This window comes from Aphelocoma coerulescens, chromosome 7 (assembly GCF_041296385.1).
Source record: "Aphelocoma coerulescens isolate FSJ_1873_10779 chromosome 7, UR_Acoe_1.0, whole genome shotgun sequence".
Taxonomy (NCBI): domain Eukaryota; kingdom Metazoa; phylum Chordata; class Aves; order Passeriformes; family Corvidae; genus Aphelocoma; species Aphelocoma coerulescens.
This window is the reverse complement of record NC_091021.1, coordinates 510,229-529,538: the sequence shown is the minus strand read 5'-3', so window position 1 is coordinate 529,538 and position 19,310 is coordinate 510,229. Positions and strand designations below refer to the sequence as shown.

Here is a 19,310-nt window from a genome sequence, read left to right as displayed (position 1 = left end):
GACTGTCCCTGTACTTCGGAACGGAGTTTTCAGCTGAGCTATTCCGCAAGGGGGGACATGGGCATGATAAAGACTTACCCCACATTGCCTCTTATCAGCCTCTTCCCTTATCTGCAAACCCAGTTTGTAGCCTCTGCACCTGCGAGGCCGCTCTGTGCAGCGCTAGCAAAGCACCAGGTGGATTGTTTGAGCCATTAGCACCCACGGTGCAGTCCCCACCTCTCCATCAGTACCTCCATATCCCCACCCACCCATTATCCCACCCACACCCCACTTTCACGCCCCAAATCCCCCTTCAGCCCCCTCTTCTCGCCACAAATCCCCCTACATCCCTCATCACCCCCTACTCCTTCCAGGCCATTTTCACACCCCAAACCACCATCAGCCCCCTTCAGCTCCTCATTGACCCCCTCCATCCCTCCCCTTCCTCACCTCCACCCTATCAACTCCCACTCCCCCTTCAGCCCCCGAATCCCTCCTCAGCTCCCTCACACATCAATCCCTGCTCCCAATCCCCCCGCAGCCCCAAATCCCTCTCTATCCTCCCGTCTCCCCCCTCACCGAGGGCGGGCCGTCCCCGTTCCCATTCCCGCTGCCTCTCTGTCCCTCAGGGAGCGGCGGCTCGGGCGCTGCCGGCCGGGCCATGTACGCGGGGCGCAGGCGGAGGAAGCCGGTGCCGCGGGCGTGAGTGAGGGCTGAGGGGGCCGGGGAAGGGCTGAGGGGGCCGGGGAAGGGCTGAGGGGGATTCCCCTTCCCCGGTAACTCGGCTGTGCCTGGCAGGACGCGGCCGGGCCCGGCCGAAGGCGGCGGCGGCGGCTCCAACCCGTCCAAGCGGCACCGGGAGCGGCTGAACCGGGAGCTGGAGCGGCTGGCGGGGCTGCTGCCCTTCCCGCCCGACGTGGTGGCCGGGCTGGACAAGCTCTCGGTGCTTCGCCTCAGCGCCGGCTTCCTGCGCGCCAGGAGCTTCTTCGGAGGTAAGGGATGGGCGCCTTTCCGCTGCTTCCCGGTCCTCGCCATTCCTGCCGGGATTGTGTGGTGTTCCCCTGCTCCCTAACCGCGGTTCCTGTCCCCCCTCTCTCCAAAATACTTCGTGTGTTTGTTTTCCTCCACAGAGCATTTTCCACTTAAAATGTTTCGTTTTATGGGGTTTCCCCCACCAAAAGCTTGTTTTCTTTCCCTCCCAGAATCGTGCTGTTTTTTCTCCCCCCCTAGAATTTTTGGGGCTTCCTCCCCAAGTTTCAGGAGTTTTGTGTCTTTCCCTCCTCGAATTTTGTGGGATTTTCCCCTCTCGCATTTTGGGTTTCCTTCCTCGAATTTTGACAGGTTTTCCCCTACTTGACTTTCGAGGGTTTTCCACCCTTGAATGTTTGTCATTCCAACGACGTCGATTGTTTGGGGGCTTTCCTTCCCCCCCCCCTCCGAAATTGATTCCCTCCTTCCGCCTCGCATTTTGTGGGATTTCCCTCTCCCCCTCCAATTTTGCTGTTGTGGGGGTTCCCCCCTCCCCGCCCCTCGAATTTTGGGGCTCTCTCCCACCTGAATTTCCCCCCCCCTCAAATTTTGGTGGGTTTTTACCTCCTCGAATTTTGTGTCTTTCCTGTCTTTACTCCCCTGGAATTTTGTTTCCCCCTCCCCCCGAATATTTTGTTCTTCCCCCCCGCCCCCGCCCCCCCCCCCCCCCGAATTTAATCCCTTACCCCTCAGAATTTTGGTTTCTTTCCCCTAGAATTGCTTTTTCCCTCCTTTCTGACCCACATTTCCTCGCTGTGCCGTCTCCAGCTGCCAGGCTCGGAGGGATCTGGAGAGATGAAGTTGGTTTTGTTTGTGGGCTCCGCTGAAGGAGAGAATCCCGGTTTCTGCGGGAGGGTGAGGCGGAGCCCTGTGCTGCCCGGTTGGGAAGCTTCCCCACGGAAGGGACTTTTCCTCCTCTGTTACGGCACGTTCGGTGTGCTGGCAGTGAGCAGTAATTCCCTGTGATGTGCTTGCAGGTTACTCAGCAACTTTTTATTTTTGGGGACCGTTCCTCCGCGCTGTGGTAATAATTAAGAGGAGCCCTCAGGAGGGCATCGAGGCATCCCTGGATTTGCCTGGTGGAGTAGCAGTGGCTCGAGACTGCTGCGTTTTCAGGTCACAGAAACACCACGATTTCTCATTGAATACATTAAAATGCTTCCTTTTTCTTTTTTTCCCCCTTTCCACTCTCTTTAAACCCCGCTTAAAGGATTGGCAAGTGGGTGAGCTGGGAATGGCCTGGGACAGTAGCTTGCCTTGCAGCACCAGGTCACCAGGAAATTTACTGTTCTGAGATTGCCTCATTTTCCCCCTTTTTTTTTTTTTTTTCCCCCTCTCTCATTCCATCTGGTTTAATTCCAAGGCACCGATTTCCATTCGTCGGAGGCTGTGGGATGGATGGGTCCCCCCTCTCTCGGCTTTGAGGCAGATGTGGCAGGGAAGGAGGAAAGCTTCATCCTTTCAGATGCAGATAGCGATTGCAGACCGAGCTTAGTCGTTCCTGGTGCTTTAAAACAAAATAACAACTGAAAAGGAATCCTTAAGTGGAGCTCTGGGCAAGGTCAACAACAAAACAATTGATTTTAAGTGTCTTTATTTATCTATCTGTTGTCCCTGCTTGAGCACTCCCTGAAAGAAGATCGAGGGAAAGGAAGGACAAAATCTGGGATGTGCTGCCATGGATTGTGAGGAGAAACAGCTGGAGCAGGTCTCAGGTGTTGCCCATGATCGCTGACAGCAATTCACCCAGCAGGGTTATGCCGGCTGTCCCCAGCCGCAATAAATAAATAATTATTGATTTATTAATTATTAATGGACTTTAATGTTATTTCAGCATCTCGGTTTGCACACAGCTGATGTGTGGGGAAGTTTGTACGGGCCTAAAGGTCTTTGATTTTTATAGAGGTACGTTTTTCCTTGGGACATGGGGATTTTCATACTTTCTATAGCCCGAAGTGAAGCTGTCCCTGCTGCCTCTCTGCCTGCCTGCGGGCACAGCTAAAGGCCTGCAGTTCGGCGACAGGACTCGGAGGATGTAAGGCTTGCTCAGTGCTCTGTTGTTTAGTCTTTGGAGTGGTTTAGAGATCATCAAGCGCCGTCTTTGCTAGGCAGGGTTGTTTACCCAAACAAGCCCTTCCTCCCAAACAAGGCTGATGTGCTGGGCTGGTGACTCTGCTGTGGCTCTGCTGCCAGCCCAATGCCGGGTGGTGGCTTTCTGCAGGTCTTTGGAGGAGCAAGGGACGAGAGCATCCTGTGTGTGTTCGTCTACTGATTGCACTCAGTTTTTTCCCCTCAGATCTCTCCGGTGTAACAAAGCAGGAGGCAGCTCGGTGCCGGGCGCTTGCCGCGTGTGTTCAGCAGCTCGGGGGGAGGAGGGATCTTAGCCAAGCTCTCCTCGTGGTCCGTGGCGGGGTGGAAGAGGCTCCCTTTGTGGTGGAGCAGCACCGCTGTCCTCTCTGAGATTCCCGGGTGCCTTTCCCTTCACCCACTGCCCGACTTTACAGTCCCAAGTTCACACCAGTGCTTCCTTACCATGAAAGAGGTGAGCTTAGGAGGGGGAGCAGGATCACGGCAGGGATGGAGACACTGGGAGAGGTGTCCTGCCGGGGAGCTGGACTCGTAAGGTCCATCCTGCTGGAGAAGCAGCACTGACCAGAAGCCAGCACCTGGGCCAGGCGGACCAAAAGGAGCTGAGGCTGGCTTCCAAGCTGAGGGTCCTATCCAGACATCAGTGCCAGTTGATTTAAAGGCTTGTACCTCCTCCTTTCCCATCCAGGTCTCTTCTCCTATGACAGTCCTCCCAAATGCCTTATTTCTTTTCCCCCTTGGTGAAACAAGTGTTTTTAATTCTCATTCACCACTCTAACCTCCCTCCCTGCTCTGCTGGAGTCTCTCTCAGCACATGGGGTTTGGTGGAGGTGGCATTGTGCTGCAGGGCACCTCCCTGGCTGTGCCACCGCCCCGGGGTGTGCATGGCAGGTCACACCATCTGAGTGCCAGCAGCTTATCCCGTGGTGCCTGGCCGGGCTGCTCCCCTCTAATCCCTCCCTGTTCCCCCCGCTTGGAGCCAGGGCCCAGCCAACTCTGCTGGCTGGGGAGGAGAGGTCCCTGTCTCTGCTGCCTCCCTCACCTTCTGGAACAGGAGGGAGAAGGAAAGATGTGCCAGGGGAGGGTTTGCTGTCTTGTTCTGCGTGAGGATTTCTTATCAAAAAAGGAGGATGCCCCAAAGGCACCTTGTCATGTGGCTGTCGGGTACCATCTGTGTAGCTTGGGCCGTTTAAACTCCTGGTGGGAGGTCAATCGGCAGATGTCACAACGACCAAGGGCTCACTTTGCACAAGTGTCCCTCGCAGTTTGTTCCTGCAGCGTGCTGGGAAGGTCATCCACGCTGTGCTTCCCATCCTGCAGCAGGCCTGGCCCCTCTGGTGCGTGAGAGGAGCCGCTGCTGGGCGCTCACTTGCCCGTGGGGGCCAGCTGGGTGTCCCCAGAGCGCCCTGTGCCTGTCACAGACCTGTGACAGTGATTGACCTGTGGGACTTCTCTTGATGCTCTGAATCAAGCCTAGGGTTTATGAGCTGTAGGAAAAGGTCGGTCTGTGGTGCCAGGAACTGCATGTTTGAACCCCACAGCAGTGGGCTAACCCTGCCTTGAAGTGGGAATCCTTGGAAATGAAGACTCATCCTGCCTGGATGTCTGGGCTTGCCAGCAGCCTCTGGGCAGCTCAGGTGCATCACTGGCTGGGAGGAGAGGGGGGAAACACCCCGGCACGTGTTGTGGCTGTAGAAACTTTTGGCTCCAGAGAGCTCATGGGCTGCACAGTCTGCAGTTGTGGATCAGAGAGTTGTTTTGGGCTCTGTGTGGGTTTGAGCTCTGCGTGGGGCTGTTTTATATGGAAGGTTAAGGTTGCGTATGCAAAACTTAAGCAGTTTTTCTCTCCCATGTACCTTTAAAAGATAACACTCCTGTGGATGTTGGGGGCTTGGGGATTTTCCCAGAGTCCTCTTAAAGTCGTTGGTGGCTGCTGTAGGATCGATGTGGAGCCTCGGGGCTGAGCCTCGCCCTTTGAACTGTGATATGAATCCAGATTGTTATTGCTGGAGCTGTGATGGCCCAAAAAGTGCCCGAGCTGCAGTCAGGTCAGGCTGGAAAAGTGCTTTTAATTATATAGTTATTATGGACTACGTAACTGTGCCCCTGAAACCTCTGCTTAGGGATGAGGGCTTGGGGTGGGGTGTGTGGGACTAACGCTGCTCGTCCTTTCCCTGTCTGCCCTCCCTCCTCCGGAGCTGTTTGTCAAGCACTGCAGAGAGCTGCAGCAGCAGGGAAGCCTAAGGGCTGGCTTAAGAAAAACAAAGCCTTGTCCTGTGATCACTGTGCTCTCTTAATTGCCTAGGTAATGAGCTGAGCTCGGAGGAGCAAATTGAGCTGGAGAAGTCTTGTGACTTCCCTTAGGTGGGCAGTTTTCCTGCTGCCTGCTTGCCTTGCCCAGTGTTTTTCCCTGACTCCCAGGAAAGCAGCTGGTAGGAAGCTGTGGGAGCTTCCTGGGGGCTGCCTGCTCTGCTGCCCACAAGCACCTGGGCTGTCCCAAGGCTCCTGCAAAGGCAGGCAGGGGAGCAGAGCTGGGAAGAAACTCCAGGCTGAGGTTTTGGGCTGGCTGGGATGATCCTTCCTGGTCTAGAGGAAGGTGTCCCTGTCCAGAGTAGGGGAGTGGAACCAAGTGGTGTTTAAGGCCCCTTCCAACCTAAACCATTCTGTGATGGACGCTAAAGCTCCCGAGGGAGGAGCAGTGGGAGAGGGAGGGCTCCAACAGCTCCTGATGCTGCAGGAGGAAGGAAAATCTGGCAGGTCCTTGTCATCTTTGTCCTTGTTTAAACCCCTGCACGTGCTTCTCCCTTTGAGACCCGAGTGACACAACCAAAAGCTACACGTAGGCAAGGCCTCCTCGCTTCTAAAAGCGCAATGAGATCTTTTAAGAGGCCATCCATTATTAACCACGAGTGTTCTTGGAAAGTGGGGGGTCCACACCATTCAGGCAGGGATAAATAATTCATCTGTTTAATGAAATTTTTGCCAACAGGGAGCTGCAGCAGGTATGAAGTTAAGTAAAACCGCAGTATCCATTATGAATTAACAAATGGGAAGTCAGGAAGCATTTGCCGGTGGCTGGAAAATGGGCTTTGAACAGCACTGACGAGAACCCAACTGATGGTTCAGCAAGGCAGGAAGGAGACGGCTCTGTGGCCTGGCATCAGCAAATCTGTGCCCACTGCCCTCACCATTTCCATGGCATTCTCTAAATTTCCAGTATTTTCTCTTACTAGCAGTAAAACACAGGAAAAAACAATTTTGAGGGTTTTTTTGATGTGGGGGGTGTGTACCAAGCAGCAGAGCCACAGGTTCCTCTTCCTGTGAGCACAAAAAAGCTGGAGAAGTGGATGGGAAAGGGAGATCTGGAGATCCACTCGTGGGAGTAGAGACTTTACCATGAGGTAAGACCAGCTCTTCAGGGGATTGGCACAAATGACAGAAAGAGAGAGGTGGATAAAAGGCAGTTGTATTAAGAAATCAATCAATCAATCAATCCTTCCCCCAGAGGGGCTGGTACGTGCTGGGGTGTTTGGCAGAAGGCTTGCAGGGAACACCATTACCAAAATCCTTCTCTCCCCATGACCTGCTCAGACTGACAGTGGCTGTGCAGATGGCCCAGCCCTCTCCTGCAGCTCTTGAAGAGTCAAGATGCAGTTTGGTTTCCTTCTCCTGCATCAATGCCTGGAGCAGGTTTGGGATTGAGTTGTTTCATTTTCCTCCTTCACACTCAGTGGCTGATGTGAAACTCTGCTCCCACCGGGAGCTTTTGCTGTGTGGAGGGAAGGGGGTGGGAGATATCCCCTCAAAAATGTTAATTCCTGCTTGGTGGTGCAGAGATTTCCCAGGTCTGCAAAACAAGTTCAGGAGTTCACCGGCAAACCTGGTAGGCAGCGAGGTGTCCCTGCAGCACCATGTGGAACAGCTTCCCAGGCTGGGCGCCAGGGGAAGCACCTGGAGAGGGAGGGAGGAAACCCACGCCTGGTGGCCCCTGCTGCTCTCCTGGTGATACCACAGGGTCAGGCAGCAGAGAGCTGGTGAGCACCGACTGTGAGGGTGACCACGGGGCAGGGAGCATCTCCTCGTGTGGGCAGGGAGCTTGTTCCCAGAGATGGGAGGGATTTTCTTCCTTTCAGCTAAAAGGCTTTTTGTGGCCAAATAGCCTGCGGAGCCTGGCAGGAGCTGTTTCTTGGAAGGAATAGCAGGAAAGCTCTGCAGGCCTTGCTGCTCTCAGGTGACCAGCTTCTGTCTCCTCACCTTTTTCCCTCCAGCAGCAAGGGTGACGCTGGTGGCCAGAAGGAGGAAGTCCAGGAAAAGCCACTTCTCTCCTTTACTCCCCTCTTTTTTTCCTGCAAGTGCCTGTCCCCAGCTATGCAAAGGCTGCACGTGGTCCTGCTGCCCTAGGTGAAGGCGAGCGCTGTGCTGGAAGTGCGTCCCACCTTTCCCGGTGCCGGGATGTGGGATGCACGCGGGAGGGAGGATGTGGTGGTTCCCTGGCTCGTTCTGCTCTGTCAGCCTGATGTGCTGTGACAGTTCTGCTGAATTGCTGACCCCAGGGGCTGCACGGGGCTATTTATGGACACACAAAGCCGGGGGACACCGGGCAGGACGCCAGCCTGGCATGGCCACAGCCAAGAGCCTGTCATCTTTGGGGATCCTTGGGTGACTCGTGTGGAAAAGGTGCTGTTTGGCAAAGTTCATGGGGAAACCTCCCTGGGAATTCTGATTTATCCCTCACACCCTGGCGGTTGGATCCTGTTTGGTGGCAGGCATCCCCACGGAGGACAGCGGGCTGTCCTCTGCTGTTAACGTGTCCATTCTGGCCCTGATGCTGGTAACAAAGCCTATTTTTAGGCAGCAGTTGGGATCAAGATTTCCTTTTGCAGGGGTGATATCAAACCATTAAACCAGAGCCCTGAGCAGAGGGCAGCACCTTTAGCTGCTCTCCTGTCAGCCAGGTTTATTTTTATCTCTCACCTCCAGCACAGCGGGCTGGGAGCTCACGGAGGAGGACTGGAGACCTTTAATAATTCATAGCTCCCACATTTTGCTCCCAGCAATCAGAAAAGCGAGTTGCTGGGAGAGCGCTGGCACAAACCTGCTCCATCCACCCCACAGGGCCCTGCCTGGGTGCTGTGGCTGCTCTCCTGCTGCTCTGCCTGATGGCCTGTCCGTCTCTTGAGGTTTTGTGCAGGCTCCAGCCTGGACAGGTGACCCCGGGTGGTCCCTTGGGGTGGGGAAGAGTGAGGCCACAGCAGCCTGTGTGTGTCCACCCCAGCTCGCTCGGGCCTGACCCACAGTTGTACAAACGTGTGCTGTAACCTCGGGCCTGGTGTCAGCCCATCCCTGGCCAAACAGCTCCTGAAATTGTCTGGGCAGGCTGAGCTCAGGGAATTCCCCAGAGCTCCCAGAAGCAGCGGCATTGCCGCTGCATCGGGTGTTTTTCTCTAAATATTAAAACCAGGACATGCTTTGCCTTTGGTTACAGAGTTTGTGTCCTGTGCCTGGTGGAAGAACTTTGTCCCCAAAGCCTGACTCTGGAACATCCATGTTTTGCAGCATCTGAGATCCTTCAGGACCGGCTCCATGCAGATGGAGGAGCTGAGTTTCAGCAGCTGCTTTGGCAGAGCAGAGCCTGTTACAGAGCCTGGTTCTGTTTGTGTGCTGGTGGCTGTTGCCTTCTGACTCGCTGTCCAGTTGCTTCCAGGGTCCACTCGATGCTGCCATCACCTCTGAGCCTGGCAGCCCTGCAGCACACGCAGCCCAGGAGCTGGGAAAGGCAGATCCAAGAGAGCTTTTGCTCCCTCTGTGCACTGGCAGGCTGGTGCACTGGTGCCTCACACCTTTCCCCCTTGGTCCCAGTGGGAGCAGCTGGTTCACCAGGGGCCGAGTGCTGTCCTCTGTTCTCATGGTGCTGGCAGGAGGCTTCCCAGCTTTCCTGCCAGCTCCTCTCTCCTCTGGACAGGCCTGTCATGCAGAGGTGTAGTGTCATCTTACCCTTACCAAAACCTCCCCAGGATTTGTTCTCTTGGGGAGTACCGAGCAAAATTTACGGGCGCATCCTTCAGTTCAGCTGAGTGACAGATTCCCTCGTGCGTGTGGGTTGTGCATCGACCGCTGTCAGATCTCGGGTGCCTGTGTCTGGATCCATGTGTTTTCCGTGTTGTTTTTCCCCCACTGTGAGCTGTGGCTTGCCTTAATTTGGTTGAATAAACCCACTGTGTTGCTGAACTGTAACGAGACATCACTGGCTGAGCTGTATCCTTCAAAATGGTGTGTTCCTGATCCTGGAAGAGTGGGATTTGCTGCAATGCCTCCTGTGTAGGGCAGTCCTGCTGCTGTTGGCCAGCATGTGCCCAGGTGGTCAGGAAAGCCTTGGTGTGGCCACAAGGCCAGGGCAGCGACTGTCCCCTGTGCTGGGCATTGCTGAGGCTGCACCTTGAATGCTGTGTTCAGTTTTGGCCCCTCACAACAACAAAGATATTGAGGGGCTGGAGTGTGTCCAGGGAGGGGAACAGAGCTGGGGAAAGGTCTGGAGCACAAATCTGATGAGGAACAGCTGGGGGGGCTCATCCTGGAGAAGAGGAGGCTCGAGGGGGACCTTCTGGCTCTGCACAACTCCCTGACAGGAGGGAGCTGTGCTCCACTTCTAGGGATCAAGGGACAGGACAAGAGGAAATGGCCTCAAGTTGTGCCAGGGTGGGTTTAGTTTGGGTATTAGGAAAAATTTCTTCTCAAAAGAAGTCAGGCATTGGACCAGGCTGCCCAGGGCAGTGGTGGATTCACTGTCCCAGGAAGTGTTCAGAAGAGCTGTGGATGTGGCACTTGGGGACATGGGCTCATGGTGGGCTTGGCAGTGCTGGCATCAATCCTGGCTTTTTTTTCCATCTTTAACAGTTCCATAATCCTGTGATTCTGATGCCTACCTGCTTTAAGGATCCCTGGCTTTAACTGCTTTTTACCTGTAGGTTGTTAAAAGTGGGGCAAAAGGAGTGGGGGGAAAAAACCAAAACTCCAGACCAAAGCAGTTGAGGGGTGGGGAAACATCCTGTTAAAATCGACTCTTGTGAGGGACGAAGCAAAGGGCTGTCACTGCGTGGTGGCTTCCCTGCATTGTCCAGCTCTGCAGCATTCCAGCTGCTGTGGCAGTGTGTTCCTGCAGCACTGATATCCCCTCCCTTTTTTTGGTGCAGTTGCCCTGAAGAATCCTAGTGCCAAAGAGGCCCAGAGGGATGGAGACTGTGCCCCCGGACCAGCTCCGGGCTCGGCAGCGGTGCCTGAGGGTGAGCTGCTCCTACAGGTTAGTGCTCCTCACAAATGCCTTCACAGGATCTTCCTCTTGTCCCCCTTCCAGCTCCTTTCAGTTTTACCCCAGAACCAGGCTGTTGTGTTGCTGATGGCAGGTGACCTGTGATTTCATGTGGTGTAGCTCGCTGTGCTTCTCACTGCGCAGAGGTTTAAGACTTCCAAAGGTCCCTGGGGCAGAAACTGTGTTGCTTCTTCCCTGCTTTTCCCGTTATTCCTGGAAAAAACTGCCATCTGTAAGTAGCCCATATGTAGGGGGCATCTTGCTGCATTTCCGAGTGTGGAAATTGATCTTTTCTGCTTCTGCACTCTCATGTGTGAGTGTATCAGAGGTGTAATGTGGGAACCAAACTGAGCAAGGTGTTTGAGCACAGTTTTCAACGTGGGCACTCTGGTCCTCGCTCAAGGACGTTGTCCAAACACTGGTGAAAACAGGGAAGAAAACATCCTGGAAGTCTCCCCTGATTTTGAGGAGGCGATGTGTGACATTGAGCACACGGGTGCTGAGGGACCATGTGCTTATCCCTTAAACACAGGGTAGGTGGGTGTATCCCAGGAGCTCTGATTTTCCCAAGTGGGCTCCTTTGGCGATGCTGGAGACAGGGCTGGTGGTGCTGCAGCTGCCGGGGTTTATTCAGAGATGCCAGGAGGTCGCCTTCTGTCCCCAAACTGTGCACAGTGAATGGGAAGTGGTCAGGCTCCGGCAGCACGAGATCCTGCAAGGACACAGGTCTGCTGTCCCTGCCTGGCGCCCGGGCACGGGCTGTGGCACCGTCCCCTGCCTGCCTGGCCATCCTCCAGCACGGGCTGAGCGTGCTGGGCAGCCCCAGCTCCTGTCCAAACGCTCATTCAGCATGAAGTGTAATTGCTGTCCTGCCTGAGGCTGAGGAGTTCTGTGTCTGGTGAGAGAAGTGCCAAAGCCAGCCCAGTTAATAACCAAACAAATGGGGGCTTTCCCTCAGGATATAACAAAACTGCTCAGCAGGGCTTGCTGGGGGTTGATGTCCTGCTCGTCAGCTCCTCCCATAGTTGGGTGCCATCCTTTTAGAGGTACCAAAGTGGGTCTTAAAAGCTGGTTCAGCTCTCTCAGGGCTCATCTCATCTCTGTGACCCTGGATGTGGCAGGAGCTCAGAATCTGCCTCTGTGCCCCCAAGGAAACATTCCCACAGGCTTATAAACATACTTCCACCTGGTCTGTCACCTCTGATGGCTGAACTTCCTTTGTCTCTTGGTCCTCTCTGATTCTTCCCCTCTTCTTCTCCTGAAGCTGCTCAAAGGGTTAAAGTGCATTTGGCAGCACTAATTAACCTCTGCAGCAGATTCCCACACACTGAGATCAAGCCCAGTAAATAGAGAGAGCATTTGTGCCTGGAATAAAGGGAAGGGAAGGGGGGAGAAACTCTGACCTGGACAATGAAGCAGGAGTTGGCAGCAACAATAGCTGGACTTGGCTGAGACTGCACGCCAGGCCCTAATTAGTGCTGGTGTCTGTACAGTATGAAGTGGGGGAAGCAGGCCAGGGCTGGCTACTGTGGCTTCCCTGCCAGGTTGGTGTGGTACAGGATGGTTTGGGCTCTGAAAAGCCCTAGGGCCCACACTGCAGGAGCCTTGCCTTCCAGAGGGGTCCTGCTGCCAGGGTGTCCCCATGGGGATCTGCTGCCCTTAGGGAGGTGTGGCCGTGTGGTGGTGTCAGGGCAGTGAAAGCTCTTCAGCTTCTGGGAGGGTAAACCAATGATTTTCATGGGTTTTCACTGCCTTTGCTCTTAGGCAGCACCACAGGCTTGAAGGTGTCTGCTGGGTGACTCTGGGGATTTTCAGAGCTGGGAAGCTGAGCCACAGAGTGATGTCTGCCAGCTGGGCTCAGGGAGCACTGCTGTGGGCCTGCTCTCAGCCCTGGCAGTGGGGTGGCAAGGTCTCCAAAGCCCTGGGCTCTGTGCCACAGAGGCTTGCAAGGGCTGGTGCTGTGCCTGCAGCACTTGAGGATGCTTGCCTGGACCCTGCCAGTGCCTGTGTCAGCAGTGTTCTGCTGCCTGTCAGCTCCTGCCTGCTGCCAGTGAGCAGGGATGGAAAGACAGGGCTCCTGGAAAGCAGCTGCGTTCCCAGACTGGTAGGGAAGCTCCTCTGCCCCTTCTAGTCTTCTCCAGGTGTAAAGGACACTGTCAGCCAGCATCCTGGTCCCTTCTCCTGTGTCCTGTCCTGCCAGCTTGGGGCTTTTAGCTCAGGGAAAACACCCAAATTACTTCCCAATGTATTAAACTGGTAGGAATGAGCCTCTTGAGGAAGACAGAGGCTCTGGTCAGCTCAGCCCATTCCTGCCAGGAAGCCCGGTGCTCCCTTGAATATTGAGTTTGCAGTCCTGGAGCTTGAGAAGTGGGTGGAAGGGCCTGTGAGATGTGGAAGTGTGTAACATTAAAAATGCAATGAAAACTTCAGATTGATGGCTGCATTTGCTCTTCTCTGTGGGGAGGCCTTGGGGCTTCCAACCTGTGTGGGCAAAGCAGCTTTGGGTGTTTGTTTTGTAAAAGCAGAGCACAGCATTCAGCCCTGGGGGATGTGGGGTGTGCGTGAGCCAGGTAGGGCTCTGGAGGAAGTGATCTCAGAGGTGGTGATCTTAGAGTGATTCTCCAGCCTAAATCATTCTGTGATGTATTGGCTGAAAGCAAAATGTACTCTGGGGTCACCCATGGGTTCTGTGGTTTCCCCCCAAGTTCAGGCACCAGCCTCAGCCTGAATTCCCTGCTGCTTTGGAGGAAATTGGCTTGTCGGAAATCAGATGGTTTTTGCTGGGATTTCAAATCCCACACCCTTATGCTTCAGCTTTTGTTTTTCCGTTTCCACTGGTTGAGGCCCTTTCAACACTGGCCACCTTGAGGAGGGAGCAGGCAGCGGAGACAGCACCTTCCTTGGCCTTGCTCCTTGCCCATGGACAGTCCAGGCACACCGTGGTCCTTCTCCAGGCCACTCCTCTCGCACCTGGGGTGGCCACACATGGCTGCCAAGGCCCTCAAGGCTCATTTCCACCAGAATGGACTGGCTCCTGATGATGTCCACTTTGATCCTGCAAGCAGTTTGGAGGTTTTTGTCTGCTCCCTGCACAGGATGAGGACACATGTCCAAAGCAGAGTCTGAGTGAATGCTCCCAGGATGGAAGCGCAGTTTTCCATCAGTCTGGATTAGGATAGCCTCAGGCAGCTGTATGGAGGAGCTGCATGACCTCAGAGAGACCATCTGTGGCGGCTTGGCTGCCTGCTAGCTGGGCCAGCCAGGCTTTGGGTGACCAGTGTCCTGCTGGAAAAGTGACGTGAGCCTGGCCTGCACCTGCTGATGTCCTCTCTCCCACAGGCACTCAATGGCTTCGTGCTGGTGGTGACAGCAGAAGGGCTGATATTTTACTCCTCGCATACAATCCAGGACTATCTGGGATTTCATCAGGTCGGTGGGACTCTGACTTGCTGCAGGGAGTCGATTTTTCCTTGCTGGTTGAGAATAGCCCCACATTGCCTGCAGGGAGGAGGCTCTGCAGGGATCACAGGGCCTCAGGGGGCTGTCTGGGGCTTTGCCTTGGCCTTGGGAATTGGGACCCCAGATGCCAGACATGGTCACTGGTGGGTGACGAGGGGCTTCATCAGCCCATGGATACTTCCCAGGAGCCACACTGATGTGCCTTCATGGGGTTCATGGCCGTGGTGAGATGTCTGGGGTTCCCTGCCCTGCTTGCCTTGGGCACCCAGGTAACCTGGAAGGCACTAGATCAGATTGACAGGGAAGTGGGACTTGCCTGCAGTCCTTCAGCTGCTGTGGTTTGGTGTCACCCACACACAGCTGGCTGTCCCCAGCACCTGGGGTAGGTGAGAACTGTCCACCTGGGCGCAGGGTGTAGGTCCCAGGGCATTGTTCTTTTGGGAATAGTGTAGGGATGGAGTGGCCTTGCTGCTGTTTTGTTCCCAAATCCGTGTTTTCATCTCATCTCTTAAGTCAGCACTAGGATTTTGAGTTATGGGGATGTCACAGGGAAGCTGCATTGGCTCTTTAGGATTGGGGGGAGCAGGGCAGGCCCAACACAGGCCTTAGAGCCAGATGTGCTGTCTGTTCCCGCCAGCATCAGTTCTGGGGGAAAGTTTCCAACCTCACTTAGGCAGGACCCATTTGAGCACCAGGGAAACTGGGTAAGATAAACCCATCTGGGGCCGTGGAACATGAGAGCTGGCACTGGGGACAGGCTGCAGAGCTCACAGGTGGTGTTTCCCCTCTAGACAGAGGTCATGCACCAGAGCGTCTTCGAGCTGATCCACACCGAGGACCAGCCGGAATTCAGGCGCAACCTCCACTGGGCCCTCGACCCACCACACGCTCCCGAGGGTGAGCCTTCTCCAGAAGGTAAGGGCAGGCTGGCCAGCTCTCCAGGGCTGCTGGCAGCCCAGCTCCCTGTCACCACCTGCACCCATGCGGCTCAGGCCATGGCTTCATCCCAGTGTTGTGGCTTTTCCCCAGTTTCTATGGCTGTGCTCGGCAAGCTGCTGCAGTGCCCAGTGCTGGGGACCTCCAACCCTCACTGGGGTGAATCCTGGCTCGATCCTCTCTCAGTCCCTCTCTTCCACAGCAGGCAAGAGTCTTGGCTCTTCTGCTGTCATCTACAAGCCGGATCAGCTGCCCCCAGAGAACTCCTCCTTCCTGGAGAGGAGCTTTGTGTGCCGCTTTCGCTGCCTCCTGGATAATTCCTCTGGCTTCCTGGTGAGTACAGACCTTCCACAGCAGGAGAGGGGCAGGCTCACCACAGGGGTTCATGCCACCACTGGAACAACTGCCTGGAAAGACCCCAGTGCTCCTTCCTGCCACGAGCAGCACCTGCCTGTCTCAGCAAGGGGACTTTCCCTGTTTTTCATGGGTTTGGCCTGTACCTACAGCCTCTCCCTGTGGGTTTTGTTCCTCTCCTCTCAGAAATGCTGAACCTGGAACAAAAGTGCCTTTCTTCCATGTGTTTTGCTTGGCTTTTCTGTTAAAAGCATGTCTTAAGATCAAGTAGGTGGTGGTCATCCCTCCTCCTCTCTGCAGTGGAGAGCACAGGGTGCCCAGAGCAGCTGGGGCTGCCCCTGGATCCCTGGCAATGTCCAAGGCCAGGCTGGACATTGGGGCTTGGAGCAACCTGGGATAGTGGAAGGTGTTCCTGCCCATGGCAGGGGGATTGGAACAAGATGATCCTTAAGGTCCATTCCAAATGCAAATCATGTTGTGATTTGATGATTCTATTTACACCAACTCTGCAGACAGACATCTTGCTTTCCGTGCAGCTCTCCTCCTTCTCTTCCCTCTCCATCCACTTTTCTGCATGACACTGAGCTTTTCTTCTCTTCCCAGGCTTTAAACCTTCAAGGCAGGCTGAAATTGCTTCATGGGCAGAACAAAAGGTCTGCAGATGGCTCTGCCCTGCCCCCCCAGCTCGCTCTGTTCGCCATCTCCACACCCCTGCAGCCCCCGTCCATCCTGCAGATCCGAACCAAGAACATGATCTTCAGGACGAAACACAAGCTGGACTTCACGCCCCTGGCGTGTGATCCCAAGTAAGCAGCAGAGTTTCCAGTGCTCCATTCCAGACATCCCTCCCTGGTTGTGCCTCTGAGCTGGGTGTGCTCTGTCCCTCACAGGGGGAAGATCGTCCTGGGCTACACCGAGGCGGAGCTGCGGATGTGTGGCACTGGGTACCAGTTTGTCCACGCTGCTGACACGCTGTACTGTGCTGAGAACCACGTCAGGAGTAAGAGTCTCCTCTCCTCCCTGGTCACTTGTGCTGATGAGTGGGCTGGGACTGGGGCAGCTCTGTCAAGCCCAGTGGCTCTTTCCCCTCAGGATGCTTTGCTGTGCCACTGCTGTCACTGCGGGCAGCTTGGGCAGGAGCGTAGTGAGGGGTGTTCAGCTGGGTTCTGTCCCCTGTGCGTGCCAGCCGTGCTCCCGCCGTTCCCAGCTGGGAAGGGCAGCGTGCCGTGGTACAGCCCTCGTGCTTCCTCCCGGCAGTGCTGAGGACGGGGGAGAGCGGCCTGACGGTGTTCCGGCTGCTGACCAAGGAGAACCGCTGGAAGTGGGTGCAGGCCAACGCGCGGCTCGTCTACAAGAACGGCAAACCCGAGTACATCGTGGTCACGCAGAGACCCCTCGTGTACGTGCCGGGCTGGGATGGGGACAGCCTGCCTTTTTCCGTGCCTCTGGGATGTCCTGAGCAGGGCAGGATGTTGGATTTGTCGTTGCTGCTTGTGCCTTTTAAAGGAGCAGCTGTGGGATGCTGCGGTTGGTGCTGTTCATTCCCCTCTGCAAGGCCACCCCACAAGTACAGGGTGGCGCTTGGTTGTGCTGCAGATGGGTGCCCTGGGTGTGTATTGGTGTGTGAATGCATGCTGGCTGTAGCAAAGGGGCTGCGGCTTGAGGGGTCACAACTGCCTGTTGCAGAAGCACTTTGTGGGGTGGGTTTGTGCACGTGTCAGCCACAGTGTCCTCTTCCTTCCCTGCAGAGATGAAGAAGGAGGAGAGCACCTTCGGAAACGGTCCATGCATCTTCCCTTTACCTTTGCTACGGGAGAGGCGCTCCTGTACCAAAGCGCCCACCCTCTCCCGGGCTTCCCTGATCCTTTCCAGAGCAAAGGGAAGCCCAGCAAGTGCAGGAAGCCCTCCTGCAGCCGTGGAGGGCGCTCCCAGAAGAACGGCGCTGACCCCAGGTCTCTGCTGGGCACTGTGATGCGGCAGGACAAGGCAGTGTACACCTCCCACCTGGCTCCCACTCCCAACCCTTCCTTCAGCAGCACTTCCCACCTCGGGAATGTGTCCTTGCCAGGTGCAGGAAGGAATGCCCGGAGTATGGGCACTGCTCCAGTTTCCTCAAGGGGGACCAGCCTCAAAGAGAAGCTGCTGGATTTGCAGCAGGAAGACCCTCTCTTGGCCACTCTGGACTCACTCTCAATTAAGAGTGACGAGAGCTGTTCCAACAACGAGCTCTTCAGTGCTCTGGAGGGCCTGGGCTTGAACGCTGAGGACCTGGAGCTCCTGCTGCTGGATGAGAAAATGGTGATGGTCAATATGGACCCAGACCACCCATCCCTGAATGACAGCCTGGTCAGCAACCAGGTTCTCTCCTACATCCCCAGCCCTCTGGTGAAGGAGCACGAGGGAGGACAGCAGGTCTATCCCCTGCCAGGCACGTCCCCCAGCCCACAGGGAGGCACTGCCCCATGCCACACAGCGAACAAGGACTCGAGGTACCGCCTGGCACAGCGTGCAGGGCAGCCCAGCACTGCCCCGGGCCAGCCCCCTGTCCCGCTGTGGGATCAGCCCCTCGGTGCTGTGCCAGGGCTGCTTCTGGAGCTGGCTGAGCAGGAAGAGCCGTCCAGTGGCTCCCAGTGGAGACCTGCCGGGGAGAAGGCTCTGCTCCACTTCCTCCAGCCAGCGCCGAGCACCCCATGGGACAAGGCCCCCAGCTCAGCCCCGGGAACCCCCTGCCTGCAGGAGCCGCCCGGGGCCCAGCAGCTGCAGGGTGACTTCCCAGCCGTGCAGCCCCTCCAAGGGGATGCCCACCAGTCCTTCTCCCTGCCCAGCCAGCGCCAGGCCCGCGTGGCACCGCCCAGCCGGTCAGAGCGCTGTCACTTGCTGGTGAACGGGGTGTGTGGCCACGGCCCCCGCTCCCCTCCACGGCCCAGCCCGTGGCAGGGCTATGTCTCCCCACTCCTGGGGTCTCCAGCTCAGCCTGGCTCTTACGGCCTCAGCCATGACTTGATGTCCCAGCAGCAGGGCTGTTGGGGCCCCAGGCCCAGCATGCCCCCAACAGCACTTTATCCTGAAGGGATCCTGCGGCATGGGAGCTGCAGGCACTGGGGACTCCCGGGAAGAGATGGCTCCATACCCCCATTTTTCTCCCTCTTCCTGCCAGCTTATTCCCAAAAAGCAGCTGAGCCCCGTTCCCTCTGTGCCCCAGCACCCTTTCCCCAGCTCAGCTGCAGGGCACTTTGGGAGCATCGGCAGCCCTCTGGACACTCTGAATTCCTGTGGGACACGCGCCTCTGCGCTGAGCCAGGAGGGCAGGCACAGGGTAAGGGCCTTTCTCCACTCTGGGGTTCAGTGTTTTCTGCGCTGGGAATGTGCCCAGCCAGTGCCAATAACCCCCTGCAAAATGCCTCACCACTGTTCTCTCTCTCTCCTAGCCTGGCAGCGGCTGTGGTTTGTCCAGCTCTCCCAGGGGACTGCCCCAAGAGCAGCCGGTGCTGGGGGGATGCCTGGCTCTGCCCTGCCAGCCTCAGCCCCGGGCAGAAGTGCTGCCAGATCCCCCTCACGCCTCCAGGGGAGACTTCTGTCTGTAGGAGAGGCTGGAATGGACAAAGCAGGACTGTTCCCTGGGGAAGGAGCTGCCTTCAAGCTGCAGATAACAAACCTTCCCCACTGCTGTGCACACATCCTGCTGCTGGTGCTATTGATGGTAGTTTCTTTGGCTTGCCTGGGAGTTTGGGCCCTTTTCTCACCTTCCCACCATTCTGCTCCATGTGCTGTTCCTGTGGAGGTGTCCCTGGCCTGGGGAGGGACAGCAGCAGGGCAGGCTGACTCATTTCCCAGAGCACTGGAGCAAGCTGAGCTGTGGTTGCAGGTCAGCCCACGAGTGCAACCAGAGCTTCACCAAAGCTTTGCATTTACAGGCACGATCCAACACGGATACAAGATTGATGTGCCCAAAAGAAAGAGACAGAAAAGGTTTTCACCTCTGGTATTAAATTTCCTGCCATCCCAGCCAGGCACCTGTGGCTATGGCCACATTGTACAGATTTTGCCTGTTTTATAAGGAAAATGAGCCCTGTGTTGTGTTCTTGTGTTGCCCTGGTCCTTCCCCACCCCAGCTTTCCCTGTGTCCCAGGTGTTCCCACTGTTTGGGTTAGAGCTC

At 56.1% G+C, this 19,310-nt stretch overlaps 1 protein-coding gene across 1 annotated transcript; it reads left to right on the top strand.

Annotated features, from left to right (window-relative positions):
• Nucleotides 1-319: 319 nt before the first annotated feature.
• On the top strand, nt 320-18,823 carry LOC138113442 (aryl hydrocarbon receptor-like). Its single transcript, XM_069021632.1, is given in 12 exon segments — nt 320-684; nt 781-974; nt 10,290-10,396; nt 13,745-13,834; nt 14,656-14,779; nt 15,003-15,133; nt 15,758-15,960; nt 16,045-16,154; nt 16,412-16,553; nt 16,903-18,205; nt 18,207-18,470; nt 18,583-18,823. Coding segments are annotated over 12 exon segments (2,865 nt in total). The 5' UTR covers nt 320-643; the 3' UTR covers nt 18,739-18,823.
• The last annotated feature ends 487 nt before the right edge of the window (nt 18,824-19,310 follow it).